This window comes from Carcharodon carcharias, chromosome 3 (assembly GCF_017639515.1).
Source record: "Carcharodon carcharias isolate sCarCar2 chromosome 3, sCarCar2.pri, whole genome shotgun sequence".
NCBI classification, from domain to species: Eukaryota; Metazoa; Chordata; class Chondrichthyes; order Lamniformes; family Lamnidae; genus Carcharodon; species Carcharodon carcharias.
In genome coordinates, this window is record NC_054469.1 from 196,793,163 (window position 1) to 196,817,633 (window position 24,471).

A 24,471-nucleotide genomic window follows, 5' to 3' on the forward strand; every position below is an offset into this window, starting at 1 on the left:
CATGCGAAAGAGCGCAGCAATCACCCTGAGGCACGGAGCTGGCTCAGGGGGATGAAGTTGATATTAAAATAATTAAATAAAGCATTTAAAAAGTTATCTAAACATGTCCCCTCATGTGACAGTGTTACATGAGATGGAAAATGTTTTTATATTTTGGGAAATTTTTTTATTTATTTAATGAAACTTTCAGGAAACCTCATCCCGCCCGTGGATGAGGTTTCCTGAAAAACACGAAGGCTGCTTGGGCTCTTAGCTTGCCAGCCAACCTTCAGATTGGACGGGCAGCACTGTTAATTGGCTTAATTAGTTTCCTAATGGCTTTAATAGGCCTTTTACAGTTCTGCAGGCATGCAGCCCCCTCCGGCGCGCGTCTGCTGAACAAAATATCTAAATGATGAGCTATGAAGTCGGGACGCACGCCCAATGTCATCTCACGTCATTTTGTGTGTCGGGCTCAAGCCCACACGCCAATGGCAATATTCTGCTCCTAATGTTGGCAGCTGGTACTACAGCTGATATCAGCATCCCAGGAGTAGGGAGACAAAAAGAAATATCAAACAGGGTTCATGATCCTAACCATTGTTCCTTCCCCAATTTCACCCCTTTCAGACTGAAGGGTCTTACGGTCTCAAAAGGTTAACTCTGTTTCTCTCTCCGCAGATGCTGCTAGACTAGCTGAGTTTTTTCCAGCATTTTCTGTTTTTGTTTCTGACATTACTATGGTTTGTTACTCTCAGTTTCAATAAAAGATTTCACATACTCAGCTGCAATATCCTTGAATCATTTCATTAGCATATAAATCATTAAAAAACTGTCTTTTTAACTGTAATATGTGATATAAATTTGGCACAAATATCACACACACTGTTCGCCAGTGTAGCCAAAGTTATAATAGATTTCTGTTAGAGGCGGCAACGTCATCCAGATACAAAGCTCACACCACCAATACAGTCTGTTCCTCCACAACACTATTTTCAGTTTGCAGTCTTTAAACTGTACAAACTAAAACATTCACATAAATTAGCATTGGACAACTGCATCTATAAATATTAGACTCTGGTCTTTCTACTCCAGCTTACATCACCAAGGCAGTCCTCCCTCTCCATGTACTTCTTCACGTAAAACCAGATGCGGCTCTTGGTGAGCAGACTTCCTCCTGTCGCTTGTTCAAACTTCTCATAGCTGCCATATTTCTGCAGAGCTATTTTCATTATCTTAATTGCCTGTTGGAAAAAGAAGATTCTTTGAAGTAGGTTTCTTACAGTGGAACTAGATATGCAAGAAACAGGTTTTCATTTACTTCTAAAGAAAGAACAAAGTCAGTATTCTTATTGTTGGCCTCGTGAATGAAATATGAGTAAGTGCAAGGAATCATTTACTCAATGCTTTCCAATATATGCCAGGCTAGGAAACTACTAAAAGTAGACCAAAAGCTTAAAAAAAAAACTGATGGTTCAAACGATCCCATACTAAAAGTAGACCAAAAGCTTAAAAAAAAAACTGATGGTTCAAACGATCCCATAATAAAGAATTCAAGAAGCTTGACACCATCCAAGACAAAGCACCCCATCCACAAACTTTCACTCCCTTCACCACTGACACACAGTGGCGACAGTGTGTACCATCTACAAGATGCACTGCAGTAACTCACCAATGCCCCTTAGGCAGCACCTTCCAAACCCATGACCGCTACAATCTAGAAGGACAAGGCAGCAGATACATGGGAACACCACCACCTGGAAGTTCCCCTCCAAGCCACCCACCATCCCGACTTGGAAATATATCGCTGTTCCTTTACTTTCACTGGGTCAAAATCCTGGAACTCCCTCCCTAACAGCACTGTGGGTGCACCAACACCAAAGGGACTGCAATGGTTCAAGAAAACAGCTCACTATAACTTCTCATGAATAATTAGGAATGTGCAATAAATGCTGGCCTAGCCAGTGACACCCACATCCCATAAATTATTTAAAAAAACACTCAACCAATTCAAAACCAACAGCCAATTCAAGATTATCAGTTAAACTCACAATGTGAGTCTCTTACACTTACTAAAAGCTACATATATTCATACTCAGGTGGCCCTGTCCTCTGCAAGCAGAAAGAACATGTTCAGGCATTGTGCCTTTTTCAATTAAACAAATGCATGGAGGCAACTGTTCCTTGGTGCATTCCTCATGGCAACATCTTGACCAGTCAGAAAGATTACTTGCCAACCATTCAGCACCCCTTCTCTCACGCAGTATAAATTGTTGTTCCATTTGAAATTTGGTATTCTTACATCTGTCCTGATGAGTGCAAGATGAAAAGCTACAACAACATATCTCTATTTTCAGCAATATTGAAGAACTCAAAATAAGACAAAGAGATGGACTGTAAGTGCTATGGGACATAGGCTTGTCACAACTGAGTGGCCAGCAAACCCTCAACTTTAAGTGGAAGAAACTAAAGTAGGCAATAGCGGAAGGTTGAGGCAGGGGCAAGTTTTATAGTTACTCAAAGGGGTTAGGGGCGCTGAAAGAAAGAACTTGCATTTATATTGCCCCTTTCACATCCTCAAGACATTAGAAAGCACTTCACAGCCAATTACTTTTGAAGGACGGTCACTATTGGAATGTAGGGAATCACAGCAGTCAATTTGTTCTCAGCAAGGCCTCACAAATAAGAATGAGATTTTTTAAAAGTTAATTAATTTTGGGGGCATTGATTGAGAAACGCGCTGAGGTTGTGAAGGGTGCTAAATAAATACAAGTTCTTTTTTTATAAAAGAGATTTAATTTTTTTCTGAATTTATAGAGTTTAAGCCACTGAATAATAATTCTTAAGAGGCACCAATGGATGGATGGCCTTGGACCAGAAGAGGATACTTATGATGATGACCTTGCATCAATCAACCAGCCCTGGACCACAGAAAAGTATTTGGATCTTAACCAAAAAGGAACTTGGAAATCCATGAAAGAAGATGCAGCAAAAAACAGAATTATAATGTAAGTAATGGAGAATGAGATTTTGAAAGGGAATACTAACTTAGGGAACTTTTGTAAAGTGGGAGGAAAATTATTATATAAACTATGATGTCATTCAGTATGAGTAAGGCACCGACTACATTTACCTCATGTCAGTCAGAGTGACCTAATGGGCTGGATTTTCCTGGAAAAATAGTTGCATGCTATGGGAAAATTGGCTTGTAAAATCTGGGGACTAAGAGATACAGCACAAGTTGTGAATCTGCAGAACTTTCTGGTCAATTTACGAACATAAGAATTTGGTGCAGCAGTAGGCCACTCCGCCTGTCCAGCCTGCTCCGCTATTCAATAAGATTATAGCTGATCTGATTGCAACCTCAACTTCACATTCCCACCTACCACTGATAACCTTTCACTCCCTTGCTTATCAAGAATCTATCTTCCCCTGCCTTAAAAATGTTCAAAGACTCTACTTCCACCTTTTGAGAAAAAAAGTTTCAAAGACTCACCTCAGAGAAAAAATGTCTCCTCAGCTCTGACCTAAATGGGTGACCCCTTATTTTTAAACAGTGACCCCTAGTTCTAGATTTTCCCACAAGAATAAACATCCCTTCCACATCCACCCTGTCAAGACCACTCAGGAGTTGCCTCTTACCTTTCTAAACTCCAGCGGATATAAGCTTAGCCTATGTAATCTTTCCTCATAAGACAACCCGCCCATTCCAGGTAAGATTCTAGTAAACCTCTGAACTGCTTCCAATGCATTTGCATTCTTCCTTAAATAAGGAAACCAATACTGTACACAAGTACTCCAGATGTATTCTCATCAATGCCCTGTATACTGAAGCATAACCTCTCTTCTGTATTCAATTCCCCTTGCAATAAATTATAGCACTCTATTAGCTTTCCTAATTACTTGCTGTACCTGCAAACTAACCTTTTGCGATTCATGCACTAGGACACCCAGATCCATCAGCATCTCAGTGCTCTGCAATTTATCACCATTTAGGTAAAATGCTTCTTTTTCATTCTTCCTGCTAAAATGGACAATTTCACATTTTCCAACATTATACTCCATTTGCTAGATCTTTGCCTATTCACTTAACCTAACTATATCCCTTTGTAGCCTCCATGTGTCCTCTTCACAGCTTACTTTCCCACCTATCTTTGTATAATCAGCAAATTTAAGCAACCATACCTCTGTCCCTTCATTAAAATCATTTATATCAATTGTAAAAAGTTGAGCCACCAACACGTCACTCATTACATCTTGCCAACCAGAGAATGACCTATTTATGCCTACTCTCTGTTTCCAATCTTCTATCCTTGTCAATGTGTTATCACCTTTGATATGGAACTTTACCAAGTGCCTTCTTGAAATCCAAGTACAACAGATCCAGCAGTTCCCCCTTATCCACAACACATGTTACTTCCTCAAATAACTCCAATAAATTGGTTAAACATGATTTCCCTTTCACAAAACCATGCTGACTCTGCCTGATCATCTTGAATTTATCTAAGTGCCCTGCCATAACGACTATAATAATTGCTTCTAACATTTTCCTTATGGCCGATGTTAAGCTAATTGGCATGTAGTTTCCTGCTTTCTCTCTCCCTCCCTTTTTGAACAAAGGAGTTACATTAGCTATTTTCCAATGGAATCTTCCCCGAATCCAGTGAATCTTGGAAAATTAAAATCAATGCATCAGCTATCTCACTAGCACTTCTTTTAAGACCCTAGGGAGAAGTTCATCAGGACCTGAGGACTTGTCAGCCCACAGTTCCAACAATTTGCTAAGTACCACATCCCTGGTGATTGTGATTTTCTTGAGTTCCTCCCTCACTTCCAATTCCTGACTTACAGCTATTCCTTGGATGTTACCTGTGTCCACTATAGTGAAGGCCGACGCAAAATTCAATTCATCTGTCATTTCCTTATTGTCCATTATTAATTTCCCAGAGTCACTTTCTATAAGACCAATGTTCACTTTGTTTACTCTTTAAAATATCTATAAAAATTCTTATTATCCGTCTTTATACTTCTAGCAAGCTTTCTCTCGTACTTTTTTCCCCCTCCTTATTAATCTTTTAATCATTCTTTGCTGTTTTTTATATTCTGTCCAATCTTCTGGCTTGCCGTCCATCTTTGCACAATTATATGATTTTTCTTTAAGTTTTAGACGATCTTTAACTTTTTTAGTTAACCACAGAAGGCAGGTCCTCTTCCTGGAATGTCAAACATCATCTTCCCCCACAGTTAACTGGGGTTGGGTAATATATGCTGCTAGTCTTGTAGTGAAAGGCTTTTCTCATTGAAATGTAACTATTCTGTGTATTCCGAAATATCCCCTTCAATGGCTGCCACCGCATCTCTATTAACCATCCCTTAACCTAATTTGCCAGATGACTTTAGCTAGCTGTGCTTTCGTGCCCTCATAACTGCCTGTATTCAAGTTTAAAAATACTACTCTTCGACCCAGTCTTCTATCCCTCAAATTGAATGCTAAATTCAATCATATTATAATCACTGCTACCTAGGGGCGCCTTCACTAGGAGGTCATTAATTAATCCTACCTCATTACACAATACCAGGTTTAGTATAGCCTGCTCTCTGGTTAGCTCCAAAACGTGCCATTCTCAGAAACTATCCCAAAAACATTCTCGGAACTCCCCATCAAGTCTACCCAGCTCTTCCTTGATCTTTCTCAGCTTCTCATTCTATGTACTTCTGTTTGCAAGACAATTTGGACCCTGACGACAATTTGATGCAAATTATCTTTAATTGTCAGATTCTCTAAATTGACAAATGTTTAGCTTATCTTTTTGAGAAGAGGTCAAACTAACTTTTTATCAGAGAAAAAGAATGTCTTTCCCATGTATTTTTGTTTAAGATTCCTTTGTTCTAATTTGCTAGCATTTTATACAAGTTGGATTTCTGACATATATGTGTGCATTTGGGAAGATAGCTCTGTTGATTACATTGCTATGGTATTGGACTATTGCCTTCCGGATTTTCAATCTCCTGGGGGAGGATTTTCCCTCGTCAGGTGGGGGTAGCAGGCAGGCCCAGGAGCGGCCGCGCAATGGTCCACTGCTCGCGATTGGGCCCTAACTATAATTTCATGCTGACTGGCTGATTAACGGCCAGACAGCATGAATCTTGTGCTGAAATGCTCAGTGCTGCCTGGGTGATGGGGGGCGGAGGATGGAGAGTTGGAGAGGAGGAGGGCGAGCGTGGAAGTTTGCGCATGCGCGCGGGTACATTCACAGAAAGCTCCCTGAAGGCACAGAGTTGAAGATTTATAACGTTAATAATAAATATTTTTTAAAAAGGAAAACATGTCTCCTCATGTGTCTCTGTCACATGAGCAGGGACATGTGGCAAATTAGTTCTTAAGACTTTTATTTGACTTTTAATTAACATCAGAAACTTCATCCCACTTATTGTTGTGGTTTCCTCAAAAATCTAATGGCCCCTTGGCCTATTCACCAGCCTACCAACCATAAGGTTGGACGGGCAGGGGAAAATTCTATTTAATTGATCAATTAACGGACACAACAGCCCTCATAATTTTCGGCAGCTCGCCCGACATCATCACACGCTATTTCATGCTCGTGCGTGTCGGGCGCACACCCATACGCTGAGGTGAAAATTCAGCCTCTGATTTCAACTGAAATTTCCTGGAATTTTTTTCCACACTGAGGCAATGAGGTGTAATTGAATATTATTGAGAATAACAACAGCACCATCTAGTGATGATTAGGTAAACAGGAATACTTTGAACTTTCTGATCACAACCAACTACAGGTTACAGTGTATCTCCTATAATGGGACATTGGAATTGTTAGATAGAAAAAAGATTCATCTAGTTTACCATCTACCATTCTGGTAGTCACATGATACAATGGTAAAGGAGCTATTGACTAACTGTAGCAATCACTCAGTCTCTTTCAAGTAGTCCACAGCATGGCACAAGAAAAACATCAGTGTTGAGAGCTTTGGGAACTTAGGTCCAATCATCTGTTCCTGCTACATTATGAAATTATTATATGTTGTATTGTATCCCAGAACGTTATTTTCTGATCGGAATCTAATTTGCATTTAATAGAGACAAAACTGTTTCTTGGCCCCTGCCAATGAAAATTAACAAATAATTGAGAGACCCTGAATTCAATTCTTACGTATTTGGTGTAGCAATAAATGCCATTCATTTGGCAAGAAGAAAAAAAGAAAAGAAACTGTGTATTGAGCTAGCGCCTCACAGAAATTTTGCCCTGCGGAAAATCTGGTGTCGAATCAGGATGACAGATAACAATACTTTTGGATAATAATGTACAGGTTTCACTGTAATGTCATTAGCATTTATTCATTGTACAGTTTTATTTTAATGTTATTTCTCCTGCACATCCTCTTCACTTCTCTCTCCGCTTTCAAGATGCTCCTTAAAATCTACCTCTGTCACAGAATGGTATCAGCACAGAAGCTGCCTATCAGTCTGTTGTGTCTGTGCCAGCTCTTGGCAAGAGCAATTCAGCTAGCCCCACTCCTCACCTTTTTACTGTAGCCCTGAAAATTCTCTCTCTTCAGGCACTTAATAATTCCTTTCTAAAAGTCATGATTGGACCTGCCTATGCTACACTGTCAGGCAGTGCATTCAAGATCCTAACCATGCGCTGCATTAAAAATCTTTCCTCATGTCACTATTGTTTTTGTTTTGCCATTCACTTTATATCGATGTCCTCTGGTTCTCAAATCTTCTGCCAATGGGTACTGTTTCTCACCATTTACTCTGTCTATATATCTCTATCAAATCTCCTCTCAACCTTCTCCTAGAGGCTGTAATTGGTCAGCTGCCATGATGTGCTGACCACATGCTTCCCATACATCAGGGGGACAAGCTTTGGGTCACCTATCCTAATATCTCCTTACAAGGCTCCATGTCAGACTTTTTTTTGGATAATTTTGCCTTAGGATGTTTTACTATATAAGAGAAGCTATATAAATACATGTTGTTGCTTGATACTCCAAGTGCACACTGAAAAAGGCTTGTTGATACAAACTAAGAATGCAAACAGGCAAGCATGAAATCTGAAACGCAAAGTTCAATTTTCTCGATGCAGAACAAGGACTAGCTGGGCAATGTGTAAACTGGAGACCACTTGCCCATCAATGTCCCAGTGGGAAAGCGCTAGTCAGTCAAGGTTTTTTCCCTTGGGCTGAATTTTCCCCCTGTCAGGGAGGTTCTGCGGGGGTGGGCAGGAGCAAGCGCAAACCCGATCGGCACCTTCAATCAGGTGCGCGCCGCCATTTTATGTGGATGGGCCAACTAAGGCCCACCCAGCATGACGCACACCTGAAAGCGCTGGGCGCTCCCTGTGCGGGCAGGGGGGGATTCCCTGAGTCAGGGCCTGCGCTTTTTCACGCATGCATGCGAAAGAGCACAGAAATCTTCCTGAGGTAGTTCATGCACTTTTCGATCCGAAGATGGTGGCCTTTGGCCTATTTGCAAGTTTGCACGATACACTGCAAACAGTGATATCTCAAAATAATGATTAAAACTCAACATTGAAATGTTTACATTTTATGAGTGGGGAGCGTGCATATGTGAGTGATACACAAGGGCCAGAATTTTCACGTCGGCGAGCAGGGGTAGGGCCCGCTCGCTGACGCGTAAAATTACGTGCGGTGATGTCAGGCGTGCGTCCTGATGTCACCACGCGTCATTCAGGTCTTGAGTTCGGTGGGCATGCACCGGAGTCGGCTGCGCACCCACTGAACTGTCAAAGGCCAATTAATGCCATTTAAACACCAATTAAACTAGTTAACGAAACTGCTTGTCCAACGTTAAGGTTGGCAGGCAAGCAGAGTGCCCAGGCAGCCTGTGCATTTATCATGAAACCTTATCCATGGGCGTGATGAGGTTTCATAGGGGTTTTTAAAGTTTAATAAAAGTTTTTAATAAAATTCATTGACATGTCCCAGCTCATGTGAAACTGTCACATGAGGGGACATGTCTTAAAAATGTTTTTCTTTATTAAACTTTTCCAAACTCAAACTACCTGAGGCAGCTCCATGCCTCAGGGAGAATTCTGCGCTCTTTCACATGCATGCGCGAAAGAGCGCAGGTCCCAATTCAGCCTACTCCCCCTTTCAGACACGCATCACGCTGGACGGGCCTTAATTGGCCCGCCCCAGTAAGATGGCAGCACACAGCCGATCACAGGCAGCGATTGGCCACAAGCCCACCCGCACCTGTTCCTGTCCAAACCACCCCCCCACCACCAACGTAGAGAAAATTCTCCCCAGGTTATCGCAATTATGTGGAATAGGCTGGATGAACCAAAGCGTCTTTACTTGTCAGTATTGATTATATGCTTATATCAACTTAACTGCCATTGTCATATTCTGAATGGAAACAAATTTGGAGGTAATAATAGTTAATTAATTGTAGATAAATGTATTTTAATGTGTTAATGCACTAAGCTGAGACATGTGGATTAGGTCTCAATCACAAAAGGCAGTTGTTTCAGCAAATAGGAACAGAGGTGGGAGGGTGTATCTTTAATAAGCGGGATAACAGGTAGAATATTTAAGGTAGAGTTGACTTCCATGACGAGATAGACAGGTGGAGATAAATCAGTCTTGTAGGCAATGGTACAGAAGCTCCAGTAGAAACAGTGTAGATGGCGCCAGGCATTAAATCTGGACAGAGCCCCTTTTCTGTGCTGATGCTCATAGTTGGTAAAAATGGCAGAACGAGTTTACAGTGCAGCAAGACAGCATAACTGGTTCCCCCAGCTAGAGGTTCATGTTACATGACTCCCACCTCTCTACAATGTCTTTGGCAAGGGATGTGTATCCCTAGTCTGGGTTCTCGAGAGGGATAAATGTCCCAGCCATAATGAATTGAAAGGAAGATTGCAGGGCTCTTTGACCTAGCAGACTAGTAGACTCTGGTTGGCCAGCCTAGGTTTTGAAATGCAGATGGCTTTTGTATAATTCTCTTTGAATTTGGTTCCTGCAGCCCACAGGAGGGTTGCATTAGGCTCTCTTCAGAGATAACAAGGTGTAAGCTTCTTCAAAACTGCCAAAATGCCCCTTTAGCTCAGGGTCACAGACAGACATAGCTTCAGCCATTTTAAAAGGGTCATTGTCCAGTTTTTAAAATTTTTGATATAGCCATAAGGATATCTACAATGATTTTATAAAAATATCCAGTGTGAGGCTTAATGATGTAGATTTGTAATGGGTCTATGTTTGGAAAAAAAGTAGCAACTAGTGATTTTTATTTAAAAATTTTTGATTGTTAAGAGTTGCCTCTTGATTTACGAGATGGCGGTTGTTCGCATTATTGCAGGGGAATGAGACTAATTAAATAGCTATTTCAAAAAGCCAGCATAGAAATGATGGTCAAATGGCCTCCTTCAGTACTGTATGATTTGAGGTTTGGATTCCACATGAAAACAAATTATTGGTTCCCTGCTTTTTCCCTCTATGTATGGTAAATAAGTCAGTGCAACAAGCTGTGATTCCATGCATGCTCACTGGTCAACAACAACAACTTACATTTATATAATGCCTTCATCATAATGAACATCCCAAGATGCTTCAGAGGAGCATTATAAAACAAAGTATGACACCGAGTCATGCAAGGAGATACTAGGTCAGATGACCAAAAGCTTAGTCAAAGATGTATGTTTTAAGAAGTGTCTTAAAGGAGGAAAGTGGGGTAGAAAGGCAGAGAGGTATAGGGAAGGAATTCCAGAGCTTGAGGCCCAGGCAAATGAAGGCATGGTCACCAATGGTGGTGCAATTATAATTGGGAATGCACAAGAGACTAGCGTCAGAGGAGTGCAGATATCTCGAGGAATTTTGCGTTTGAAAGAAATTAAAGAGATAGGGAGGGGTAAAGCCATGGAGGGATTTGAAAACAAGGATGAGAATTTTAAAATCAAGCCGTCACTTGACCGAGAGCCAATGCAAGTCAATGAGCACTGAGATGATAGGGAAATGGGACTTGCTGCTAGTTAAGGCACGGGCAACAGAGTTTGGATGATCTCAGGTTTATGAGGGTAGAATGTGGGAGACCAGCCAGGAATGCATTGGAATATTAGAGTCTACTGGAAGCTAAGGGCGCCAGGAGCGGCGGGGGCTCCGCTTCGAAAGGGGCGGCGGGGGCTCCGCTTCGAAAGGGGTGGCGGGGGCTCCGCTTTGAAAGGGACGCTGGGGGCTCCGGCTCGAAAGGGGCGTCGGGAGCGGCGGGGGCTCCGGCTCGAAAGGGGCGTCGGGAGCGGCGGGGGCTCCGGCTCGAAAGGGGCACCGGGAGCGGCGGGGGCTCCGGCTCGAAAGGGGCACCGGGAGCGGCGGGGGCTCCGGCTCGAAAGGGGCGCAGTTGGGGTGAAAAGAAAAATAGCAATTGTGACATCACAGGAAGCTAGATAACTGATTGGCCGGTAAGTAGTCAGTCTAAGGGACAGTGTGTGAGGAACCAGCTTAGGATAGGCGACTTAAGGTAGATCTATAAATAAAAAGAACTAAAACTTTAAAATATAAAAATCATTTGAAAACTTTAAAATTAAAATCAAACAATAAAGATACAAAACAATAAAGTAATTTAAACAAACATCTAAAACACATACCTTTTAGTTAAGAAGCATATAACCCTTAGTTGCCAGTGGTATGAGCATTCGATAAATACAGTAAATTGTAGCATACATAGGAAGGAAATAATTAAAGTAAATGAACAAACTAACAAGTTAGAATAGCAGGACAGGTGTTATGTTGCAGTTGTGAGGTGTGGGAGCTTTTGGACGCCAAGGCGAGTCATGACAAACACATCTGCAGGAAGTGTAAGCAGCTTGAGGAATTCCAGATCAGGTTATTGTTCTGGAAGCCGAAATGCAGACTCTGTGCATCATAAGGAAGGGTGAGAAATACCTGGATACATTGTCCAAGAAGACAGTTATACCTCTTACAAGGGTGGAGGGTCATCTGTTTTGGTCAGCAGTGAGGGACAGGAGGACGTGACTGTCAGTGAGGCAGGTAATGAGACCGAGCAGGCAGTAGGGGAGGAGACTCAGGCTTCGCAATTGTCAAACAGGTTTGAGGTGCTCACAACCAGTGTGAATGAAAGCAAAGTCTGCAAGGTTAATGAGCTGGCTGGCCATGGCACTGTGGTACAGGAAGCCATCCAAGCTGGGGGAGCAGAAAGGAATGTACTGGTAATAGGAGATAGTATAGTGAGGGGGGATTGACACTATTCTCTGCAGCAAAGAGCGAGGGTCCAGACCGCTATATTGCCTGCCCAGTGCCAGGGCTCGGGACATCTGCTTTGGGCTGGAGAGGAACTTGCAGTGGGAGGGAAAGGATCCAGTTGTCGTGGTCTATGTAGGTATCAATGACATAGGTAGAACTAGGAAAGAGGTTCTGCAAAGTCAGTACGAGGAGCTAGGTACCAAATTAAGAAGCAGGACTTCAAAGGTAATAATCTCTGGATTACTACCTGAGCCATGTGCAAATTGGCAGAGGGCAAATAAGATCAGAGAGACGATAGCATGGCTCAAAGACTGTTGTGAAGAAGTGGGTTCCAGTTTGTGGGACCTGGCATCAGTACCGGGGAAAGTGGGGGCTGTACAGTTGGGACGGTTTACACCTGAACCATGCTGGGACGAGTGTCCTCACAAATCGCATAACTAGGGAAATAGGGAGAGCTTTAAACTAATCAAGAGGGGTGAGGGATCAAGCTTGAGTAGAGGTAGCAATTCAAGGTGTAGAGCAAAATAATGGTAGGAGAAATGAGAGTCAGAGAATGGTAGGAAGGGACAGAGAGAAATAAAACCTCAGAATACTTCAACAGTCAAGACTAGATGTTACAAAAGTAACAAAAAGACAAAACTGAAGGCTTTCTATCTGAATGCACATAGAAGTCATAAAGTAAATGAATTGATGGCCCACACTGAAGTAAATAAATATGATCTGATAACAATTACAGAGACATGGCTGCAGGACAACAAAGTTTGAGTCCTTAATATTGAGGGGTACATGACATTCAAGAAGAATAGGAAGCTAGGTAAAGGTAGAGGGGTAGCACTGTTAATCAAAGAGGGCATTGATGCAATAGTTAGAGATGACCTTGGTTCGGGAGATCAGGGTGTAGAATTGGTTTGGATGGAGATGAGGAATAGTACGGGAAAAAGGTCATTAGTGGGAGTGGTCTACAGGACCCCTAACCATAGCCACAGTGTAGGACAAAGTATTCAAGAGAAAATATTGTGTGCTTGTGATAAAAGGGCAACAATAATCGTGGGTGATTTTAATCTACACACTAACTGGAAAAATCAGATTGGCAGTAGTAGCCTGGATGAGGAGTTCTGAGAATGCTTTCAAGATAGTTTCTTAGAGCAGCATGTTCTGGAACCAACCAGAGAGCAAGTTATATTAGATTTGGTATTGTGTAACTTGACAGGATTAATTAATGACCTCAGAGTAAAGGCACCACTAGGTAGCAGTGACCACAATATAATTGAATTTACATCCAGTTTGAAAGGGAGAAGAGTGCAGCTAAGACTCGTATCTTAAACTTAAATAAAGGGCAACTATGTGGGGATGAAAGCTGAGCTAGCGGAAGTAAACTGGGAAACTAGGCTAGAGGATAGGTCAATAGAGAAGCAGTGGCAGACATTTAAGGGGATATTTCAGAGTATTCAGAATACATTCCTACTATAAAGAAAAATTCTAAGGGGAGGATCAACCATCTGTGGTTAACTAGAGATGTTAAGGAAAGCATCAAAATGAAGGAAAAAGCATACAACTCTGCAAAGGTGAGTGGCAGGACAGATGATTGGTCAGAATATAAAGAATGACAGAGAATGACTAAAAGGTGAAAGAATTTAGAGAATGAGAGAAAGCTAGGTAGAAATGTAAAAACAATATCAAGAGTTTCTACAGGTACTAAAAAAAGAAAAGAGTAAATAAAGTGAGTGTTGGTCCTCTAGGGAGTGACAGTGAGGACTTAATAGTAGATAATAAGGAAACGGCAGAAGAAATGAACAAATATTTTGTTTCTGTATTCACTAGACAGGATACAAAAAATATTCCAGTAATAGCCGCAAATCAGGAGGTGAACGGGAGAAAGGAACTTGGTGAAATTGAAATCATTAGGGAAACGGTACTGAACAAATTGATGGAGCTGCGGGCTGGCAAGTCTCTGGGTTCCAATAGACTACATCCTAGGGTCTTAAAAGAGATGACTAATGAGGTAGTCAATGCACTGGTGTTAATTTTCCAGAATTCGCTAGATTCTGGAAAGGTTCCATCAGATTGGAAAGTAGCAAATATAACCCCTATATTCAAGGAGAGAGGGAGGCAGAAAACAGGAAACTATAGGCCAGTTAACTTGACATCTGTTGTGGGGAAGTTATTAGAATCGATCATTAAGGAGGCTATAGATGGGCACTTAGAAGAGCTTAAGGCAATTGGGAAGAGTTAGCATGGTTTTGTGAAAGGGAAAGCATGCTTAACCAATTTATTGGAGTTTTTTGAAGGAGTAACATGCGCAGTGGATAAAGGGGAGCCTGAAGGTGTACTGTACTTGAATTTCCAGAAGGCACACCAAAGATTATTATGGAAAGTAAAAAGGCATGGTGTAATATGGGTAACCTATTCGCATGGTTAGAAGATTGGCTGGCTGGCAGAAAGCATGCATAAATGGGTCTTTTTCTGATTGGCAGGGTGTGACGAGTGGCATCCCACAGGGGTCTGTTCGGGGCCTCAACTTTTTTTGATTTACATCAATGACCTAGATGAGGGGAGGATAAATTTGCAGATGACACAAAAATAGGTAGGAAAGTGTATTGTGAAGAGGGCAAGAGCAGGTTGCAGATGGATATATATAGTTTGAGTGAGTGGGCAAACATCTGGCAAATGGAGTTTAGTGTGAGAAAAATGTGAAGTTGTTCACTTTGGCAGGAAGAACAAAAAAGCAGACTTTCATATATGATTTGGCCAGAATGGACTGGGAGCAGCTACTTTTAGATAAATCTGCTCTGAATGGGACTCATTCAAGAAGGAAATAGGGAGACTTCAGGGCCAACGTATTCCAGGAAAGATAAAGGGTGGGACCAACAAATCCAGGGAACCCTGGATTTCGAGGGTATATGCAGGAGTGGATAAAAAGATAAAGGGAGGCTTATAACAGATACCGAGGGCTCAAAACAGTGGAAGCCCTAGAGGAGTATAGAATGTGTAGGGGGGAAACTTAAAAGGAAATTAAGAGAGCAAAAATGGGACATGAAATAACATTGGCAGGTAAAATAAAGGAAAATCCAATGTTATTTTACAAGTACATTAAGAGTAAGATGATAAGTAGGGAAAGAGTAGGGCCCATTAAGGACCATAGTGGTAATGTGTGTGTGAAGCCGGAAGACATAGGTAGGGTTCTAAATTAATACTTTGTGTCAGTGTACACAAGTGAGAGGGACGATGTGGGTATGGAAATCAGGCAGAAGGACTGTGATATAATTAAAGAAATTAGCTTAGAAAGGGAGGAGGTTCTAAGAGGTCTGGCAAGCTTAAAAGTAGATAAATCTTCAGGCCCAGATGAAATATATCCCAGGCTGTTGAGTGAGGCAAGGGAGGAGATAGTGGGGAGCTGGCAGTAATTTTCCTCTCTGGCCACAGGAGAGGTGACAGAGGACTGGAGGACAGCCAATGTGGTACCATTATTCAAGAAGGGAGGAAGGGATAAACCAGGGAACTACAGGCCAGTCAGTCTAACCTCAGTGGTGGGGAAACTATTGGAAGCAATTCTGAGGGACAGAATTAATCCACACTTGGAGAGGCAGGGATTAATCAAGGACAGTAAGCATGGTTTTGTTAAGGGGAGGTTATGTCTGCCCAATTTGATTGAATTTTTCGAAGAGGTGACCAGGTGTGTAGATGAGGGCAATGCAATTGATGTAGTCTACTTGGACTTCAGCAAGGCTTTCGATAAGGTCCCACATGGGAAACTGATAACGAAGGTAAAAGCCCATGGGATCTAAGGCAATTTGGCAAATTGGATCCAGAATTGGCTGAGTGGCAGGAAGCAGAGGGTGATGGTAAAGGGGTGTTTTTGTGACTGGATGCCTGTGTCCAGTGGGGTTCCACAGGGATCGGTGTTATGTCCCTTGTTGTTTGTGGTATATATAAACGATTTAGACTTGAATGTAGGAGGGTTGATCATAAGTTCATGGATGACACTAGGTGGGGTGGTAAATAGTGAGGAGGATAGCCTTAGATTATAGGAGGATACAGACGGGGCTGGTCAGATGGGCTGATCAGTGGCAAATAAAATTTAATCCAGATAAGTGTGAGGCGATGCACTTGGACAGGATAAACAAGGCACTGGAATACCCGATGAATGGCAGGAACCTGGGAAGTACCAAGGATCAGAGGGACCTTGGTGTACATGTGTACATGTCCACCGGTCCCTTAAGTTAGCGAGACAGGTAGATAAGGTGGTTAAGAAGGCATATGGATTACTTGCCTTTATTAGCCGAGGCATAGAATATAAGAGCAGCAAGGTTATGCTGGAACTGTATAAAACACTGGTTAGGCCACAGCGCGAGTATTGCATGCAGTTCTGGAATCCGCATTAAAGGAAGGATGTGATTGCACTACAGAGAGTGCAAAGGAGATTTACCAAGATGTTGCCTGGGCTCGAGAGTTTTCGTTCTGAGGAGAGATTGGATAGACAGGGGTTGTTTTCCCTGGAACAGAGGAGATTGAGGAGGGACATGATTGAGGTGTATAAAATTATGGGGTGCATAGATAGGGTAGACAGGAAAGAAATTTTCCCCTTGGTGGAGGGATCAATAACCAGGGGACATAGATTTAAGGTAAGGGGCAGGAGATTTAGAGGGGATGTGAGGAAGAATCTTTTGACCCAGAAGGTGGTGGGAATCTGGAATTCACTGCCTGAAAGGGTGGTAGAGGCAGAAACCCTCATAACATTTAAGAAGTGTTTGGATGTGCACTCGCGATGCCATGGTATACACGACTATGGGCCTAGTGCTGGAAAATGGGATTAGAATAACTGGGTACTTGTTTGACTGGCGCAGACTCGATGGGCCTTTTTCTGTGCTGTAGACCTCTATGACTCTACTTAAATGGAGAACAGCTGCATAATTTTGTGGTGCAGAGGGATCTAGGTGTTCTAGTGCATGAGTCACAAAACGTTAATATGCAGGTACAGCAAGTAATTAAGAAGGCTAATGGAATGCTATCCTTTATTACAAGAGGAATTGAACATTAAAGTAAGAATGTTATTCTTCAGTTATACAGGGTATTGGTGAGAACGCACCTCAAATACTGTGTGCAGTTTTGGTCTCCTTATTTAAGGGAAGGATGTGAATGCATTGGAGGCAGTTCAAAGGAGGTTTACTAGATTGATACCTGGAATGAGTGGGTTATTTTATGAGGAAATGTTGGACAGACTGGGCTTGTTTCCACTGGCATTTAGAAGAGCGAGGGGTGATTTGATTGAAGTATACAAGATCATGAATGGCCTTGACAAGATGGATATCGAAAGGATGTTTCCTCTGAGTCTGGGTGAGTCCAGAACTAAGGGCATTGTTTTAAAATTAGGGTCGCCCTTTTAGGACAGAGATGAGGGGACAGAGAGGAGAATTTTTTTCTCTCAGGGGGTTGTGTAACTTTGGAATTCTCTGCCTCAGAAGGTGATGGAAGTGGGGTCACTGAATATTTTTAAGGCAGAGGTAGATAGATTTTCGTTAGGCAAGGAAATCAAAGGTTATCAGGGTTAGATGGGAATGTGGAAATTGAAACACAAGTTGAATGGCAGAGCAGGCTCGAGGGGCCGAATGATCTACTCCTGTTCCTATTTCTTATGTTCTTATGTAAGGCGCAGAAGGGGGTTTCAACAGATGAGCTGAGCAATGGTGAAGTTGAGCAATATTACGGAGGTGAAAATAGGCTGTCTCAGCGATGGTATGAATGAGGGAGGAAGCTCATCACAGGATCAAACATGACACCAAGGTTGCAAACAGACCAGCTTAATCGTGAACTGTTGCCAGGGAGATGGATGGATTCACTACTTAGGGAATGGAGTTTGGAGCGGGGACTGAAAACAATGCATTCAGTCTTCCCAATATTTAATCGGAGTTCATTTCTGCTCATCCAGTACTGGATGCAGATAAGCAATTTGATAATTTAGCAACAGCTGAGGAGTCAAGAGAGTGGTGAGGAGGTACAGCTGGGTGTTGTTAGCGTACATGCGAAAACTAACACTGCCTTGGAGGACATCAAAGTTCATGATTCAGGAGCAGGAAGAGAAACCACTGCAAGTTATTCTCTGGCTTCAAATTAACTAGATAAGAATGAATAAAAGCAAAAAACTGCAGATGCTGGAAATCCAAAACAAAAACAAAAATAAAAATATCTGGAAAAACTCAGCAGGTCTGACAGCATCTGCGGAGAGGAACACAGTTAACATTTCAAGTCCGAATGAATCTTCAGCAGAACTAAGGAAAAATAGAAAGGAGGTGAAATATAAGCTGGTTTAAGGGGGGAGGTGTGGGACAGGTAGAGCTGGATAGAGGGCCAGTGATAGGTGGAGGTAGCCAAAAGATGTCATAGACAAAAGGATAAAGAAGTGTTGACGGTAGTGATATTAGCTAAGAATGATAAGATAAGAATGGAATCAGGTGAGAGCACTCCCACCCTGCCAGATGACAGTGTAGATGCGTTGGAGGAGGATGGTGTGGTTGACCATGTCAAAGACTGCATACAGCTCGAGAAGGGTAAGGAATTTATCTTTGGCACAGTCAGACAGGATGTCTTTTATGACCTTGATAAGAGCCCTCTTGGTACTGTGATAGGGGCAGAAACCTGATTGCAGGGATTCAAACATGAATTTCCGAGAAAGATGGGAATGAATTTGGGAGGTAACAATACGTTCAAGGGTTTTGGAGAGGAAAGCAAGGGAGATGGGATGGTAGTTTTCATGAACAGAGCGGTCAAGGGTTGTCTTTTTAAGGAGAGGGATGATAATGGCAGATTTAAAAAGAGAGAGGGGACAATACCTGAAGAGAGAGCACAGTTTACAATATCGGCTAACATGGGAGCTTAGAGGGAAAGCTGGATGAACATCAGTTCAGTGAGAATAGGAGTGAGGGAATAGGAGGTGGATCTCATGGACAAGATGAGCTCAGAGAGCGCATGAGATAACAAGATCGTAAGATCATAAGAAATAGGAACAGGAGTAAGTAATTTGGCCCATTGAGCCTGCTCTGCCATTCAATAAAACCATGGCTGATCTGACTGTGGCCTTAATTCGACTTTCCTGCCTGTCCCCAAAATCCTTGACTCCCTTGTCAATCAAAAATCTATCCAATTCAGCCTTGTATATATTCAATGACCCAGCCTCCACTGCTTTCTATGGAAGAGAATTCCAAAGACTAATGACCCACTGAGAGAAGAAATTCCTCCTCATCTCTTTCTTAAATGGGAGACCCCCTTATCTTTAAGCTGCGTCTCCTAGCTCTAGATTCTCCCAAGAGAAGAAACATCTTCTCAGCATCCACCCTGTCAAGCTCCCTCAGGATCTTTTATATTTCAATGTAATCGCTTCTCATTCTTCTGAACTCCACTGGGTATAGGCCAAACCTGCTCAACCTTTCCACATAAGCCAATTCTTTAATCCCAGGAACCTTACCTGAACTGCTTCCAATGCAAGTATATCCTTCCTTATGTAAGGAGACCAAAAATGTACACGGTATTCCAACTGTGGTCTCACCAATGTCCTATACAGTTGTAGAAATACTTCCCTACTTTTATACTATAAAATATCTAAAGGCCAACATTCCATTTGTCTTTCAAATTATTTGTTATACAGCTAACTTTTTGTGATTCATGTACAAGAACACCCAGATCCTTCTGTACTGCAGCATTCTGCATTTCTGCTTTTCTATTCTCCACACCAAAGTAGACAACATCACATTTTCCCGCATTATACTCCATCTGCCATTTATTTGCCCACTCTCTTAACCTATCTACATTCCTTTGCAGACTCTTTGTATCCTCCTCACAACTTGCTTTCTTACCTATCATTGTATCATCAGCAAATTTGCCTACAATACAGTTGGTCCCTTCATCCAAGTCATGAATATAGATCGTAATTAGTTGAGACCCCAGCATTGATCCCTATGGCACTCAATTAGTTAGTTTGCCGAACTGAAAATTACCCATTTATCCTCTCTGCTTCCTGTTAGTTAGCCAATGCTCTATCCATGCCAATATATCACCCCCAACACCATGAGCCCTTATCTTCTGCAGTAATCTTTTATGTGGCATCCTATCAAATGCCTTTTGAAAATCCAAATACATTACATTTACTGGTTCCCCTTTATGCACCCTGCTAGTATTATGATTTTCTAAGTGCTCTGCTACTACCTCCTTAATAATGGAGGCTAGCATTTTCCCAATGACAAATGTTAGATTAACTGCCTATAATTTCCTGCTTTTTGTCCCCTTTTTTGAATAGTGGTGTTACATTTGTGGCTTTCCATACTGCTGGGACCTCACCAGAATCTAGGAAATTTTGGAACATTACAATCAATCAATCACTATCTCTGCAGCCACTTATTTTTATGACCCTAGCCATCAGGCCATCAGCCTTTAGTCCCATCCGTTTTCTTAGTACTTTTTCTCTCTAGTGATCATGAGTGTTTTAAATTCATCTCTCCCTTTTACCACTCCCCCCCCCAACCCTCTTTTCTACTATTCTTGAGATTTTTTTTTTACCTCTTCTACTTAGACGACAGATACAAAATACAAAAGTCAGAAGATTGTAAATTAAAGTTCCACTCCAGAGACTTGAGCATATTATGTAAACTGAAACTCCAGCATAGTACTGAGAGAGTGCTGTGCTGTTGTAGGTGATGTCCTTCAGGTGAGGTGTTAAACTGAGCCCTTTGATGTGTTCAGATTGCCTGCCATGTTCCCTTCATTGCAACAGCAACCACATTTCAAAATAACTTTATTGCTTATAAAGCCCTTTGAGATGCTATATAAAGGTGCTTTTAAGTGCAAGTCATTCTTCAGAGTGCAAATCTTTCCCTTACATGAGATAGGTACAGGGTCCCTTGAAATCATTGCTTTTAATCATTCTTCCCAAAAGCTCTGGTTCATTGTCGCAGTCCAACAGCTTAATAGGGAACATATGTGAATAGAGATTTGTGCATTCGTTCATCAGAACGCAATGAAAAAAAATTGTCCCGGTGCTAAAACTCTGAAATTAGATTTAACAGAGACGTATAAACACAATGTGAAGGTCTACTTCTCCCCATTGTTAAAATACAGCTTCATTACCAGATGAATTCAACATGACTGTACCTGCAGAAGAAACTTCTCTGAAGCGATACTGTGTCTTGCTAACACATTGGGCAAAGCAGGATTAGCATATTCAAACTGTGGATTGTAGGTAAACTCAGACTTGAAGAACTTGACTTTCTCCTTCTCCACATTTGATGGTTTAACGGCAGTCAGGATGCAGAGTCTACGAGTGGTGCCTTCACTGTCTTTCCCTTGTCCAACAGGCAAACTGGACCTCTGCAGGCTTGAAAAATAAAGCCTTCTTATCTTACCTTTCGGCCTTTGGGACAGACCAATTCCACTTCCTACCACAGATATACCGAGTGGAAATTTTGAACCGCTAGCAACTAAACTGCCCATGAGCAATGCAGTATGCCCACTTCCAAGACACCATTCCTTGTCAACCAGTGGCACAGAGGAACTGGGGGTCCGGCGTTCCTTGTATCGCATCACAGCTGATGGCTTGGCAGATTTTCGGTGCTTTTTGTGATGGTTGGAGGATAAACGTTTCTTTTCTCCCTTTGACGACAACAAGACATTGTAACCATTGCTTCCCGTGAATATTTCCTTCAAAATGCCGACAGAGACTTGCTGGAGATCTGCTTGGCCCGTGTCATTTCTTTCAGTGGGATTCAATAAAACTGATTTTTTGGCTAGCTCCAACTCTGGCCAACGAAGCTTTTCTGCAAGGATTAGAAAACAGGAAAGTTCATTTTAACTTTGCATGAATTTCCCATCATTTGTGGACCACTTTCATATTAGCTCATTCCAACTAACAAGATGATCAACTGGCAGGAATGCAACTGGAAAAGGGCAAGCAAGATAATGCCAATTTCTCCCTTTCAACTACAATTGCATATAATAAATTGACATGTTTCAAAGCTAAAAGCCTAAGTGTTGAACACCTCCCAATGCATGATTGTTTCCAGCTCCCCCATTTTGTTATGGACACAGTGTGAATTGCTCTACGAACAATTTACTAATTTTTATTGGATTTCCTATCACTATGTTTAACCATCTTTTTAGACTCCTTTCATTAACTCTATTTATTCCCTTGCCATCAATGTCCTCCCATATTTATTCTTTCCTATGCTTTCCTAATCTGTTTTGTTTATATTTAGGCTGCTTACGTTTCTTGTAGATCCCTTCCTCCACAACAGCTTACAAGTTTAAAGCCTTTGCCAACTGCCTATTTACCCTTTCCGCTAGGGTGCCATCCTGGATCAGGCAGGCTCCATCCCAGATCAAGTAGAGCCCATCCCATTGGCACAGCTATCCTATCCCAGACTTGCTACCAGCGACTCACAAAAAGGAACTGCTCTTTTCCACACCAGCCCTTTATTCTCCTGATCCATCTGTTCCGATGCCAAATTGCATGTGGCTTGAGCATTAATCCAGAGATTATTACCCTCAAGGTCCTGCTTTTTAAACTCAAAGCCTAACTCCTAATATTCTTTCAGCAGGACCTCCTCCTAATTCCCATCCATACTGTTCGTTCCAATATGGATCACAACAACTAGATTTCTCCCCCTCCCTTTCTATGTTCTTCTCCAGCTGCCATGAGATATCCCTTACCCTGGCATCAGGGTAGGCAACACACCCTTCAAGATCCTCATTCTTGGTTGCAGCGGATGCTATCTATCCACCTAATTATAGAGTCCTCTATTACTACCACATTTCTATTCTGCTCTTTCCCCACCAATGGACAGCCTTCTGAGCTACAGTTCCTTGGTCTGCATTGAGGCTGTCCTCCATGCATCTTTCTTCTTGTCCTCACAGGTAGCGAGTACCTTCTACTTGTTTGACAGGACTAACATCTGCACGATCTTCTTCTCAACCTCTCCTAAATCCCCACTATCAGGCTCCCTATCAGTCATACACTGCCTTTCCTGAACCTGTGTTTTCTTCCAGGCTGTGACCATATTCTGGATAAAACTGCTCTGATAAAAATGACTCTGAGCCGGAGAGATTCAAGATGAAGACATCTCCAGTGGACGTGTTTGTTAGGACAGTGTCACCACCCACAAACTTCTACATTCTGCATACCAAACACAAACCCCGCTCTGCCATATCTTAGACTAGCTTTATTTTGTTTAATTAATTGAAGTCTTTATTTAATGATTAATTGTAATTATATCAAGTACTTTATCCAGTTAAGTTAAAAATTTAATGCAGCACTTATACTTTCCTGGTCCTAGCTTAAATTCCTGCTCTAGTTTAGAGAGAAAAAAGAAAAGAAACATTAAAGCTCACCAATCAATCACGTACCTGCTTACCTAATTAATGCCTCTGGACTTCAGCTCTCAGGTCTCCTACTCCCTGTCTCTGTCTCTTTATAATGCAAAAGACCAAAAGAGTACCTCTTCCCTCACTCCGCCAGATTCTCTCATTTACGACGTTCAAGTAAGTACTCTGTTAAAGTGGTACTCCATCAAGCTGGACTTCATGCTACATACTATAGCACAAAGTCCAGTATACTGAATGCAGTATTCTGGTGTGACTCACTAATGCCCTGTCAGCATTACAAACATCAACTGCAGCTGGAGGATCATCAACTCGGTGAAAGACCCTCTTTGGTCTGCCTGAAATTTGTTGGTCTTCTGGTGCAAAGAGTTGTCCCTGACTGAGTGTTGCAGACTGGCACATTCCAAAGTCCAGGACTATGTGCTGAGGGATGCACTAAAGCTTGAGGCAGCCGTCGCAATGGAGAAAGGTCGCTAAGACCTTTCTGCCACAGTGCACCGAGGGAATGGGAACTGTTGCGATCCCCTTGGGCTGTACAGCTCAAAATGAATGTCTGCAGTGAATACTAATTGTATTATAAATGTATTGAAGCACCTCAGAATGCAACATGATGTATGTTGATAACTCCAATACCATTGTCTGATTATCTGCATTGACCATATTGAAATGATTGTAATATTCATTGATTGTATTGATGCACCTTGTGATCTATGTGTAAAAGTTGAATCTGATTGTACTTATGTGATGGTGATTTTGAAATGGATTGGAATGTTCTTCCATATATTTTATGAATAAAGTATATTTTTTTTAAAAAACTCACTAATGCCCTGTCAGCTGTAACAAGACTCCCTTACTTTTATACTCCATCCCTCTCATAATAAAGGCCAA

The 24,471-nt window shown here is 41.9% G+C and overlaps 1 protein-coding gene across 5 annotated transcripts in view; it reads right to left on the reverse strand.

The window, feature by feature from the left end:
• si:dkey-222b8.4 (uncharacterized protein KIAA0895) overlaps positions 1 to 24,471 on the reverse strand; it is a 55,193-nt gene that overhangs the window by 25,386 nt on the left and 5,336 nt on the right. For all 5 annotated transcript variants that reach the window (XM_041184883.1, XM_041184884.1, XM_041184887.1 and 2 more), the window contains 2 exons: positions 21,361 to 22,022; positions 1,080 to 1,223 (listed from right to left, as the gene is read on the reverse strand). In XM_041184883.1, coding sequence (XP_041040817.1) covers positions 1,080 to 1,223; positions 21,361 to 22,022 — 806 coding nt within the window. The remainder of the gene's footprint in view (positions 1 to 1,079; positions 1,224 to 21,360; positions 22,023 to 24,471) is intronic.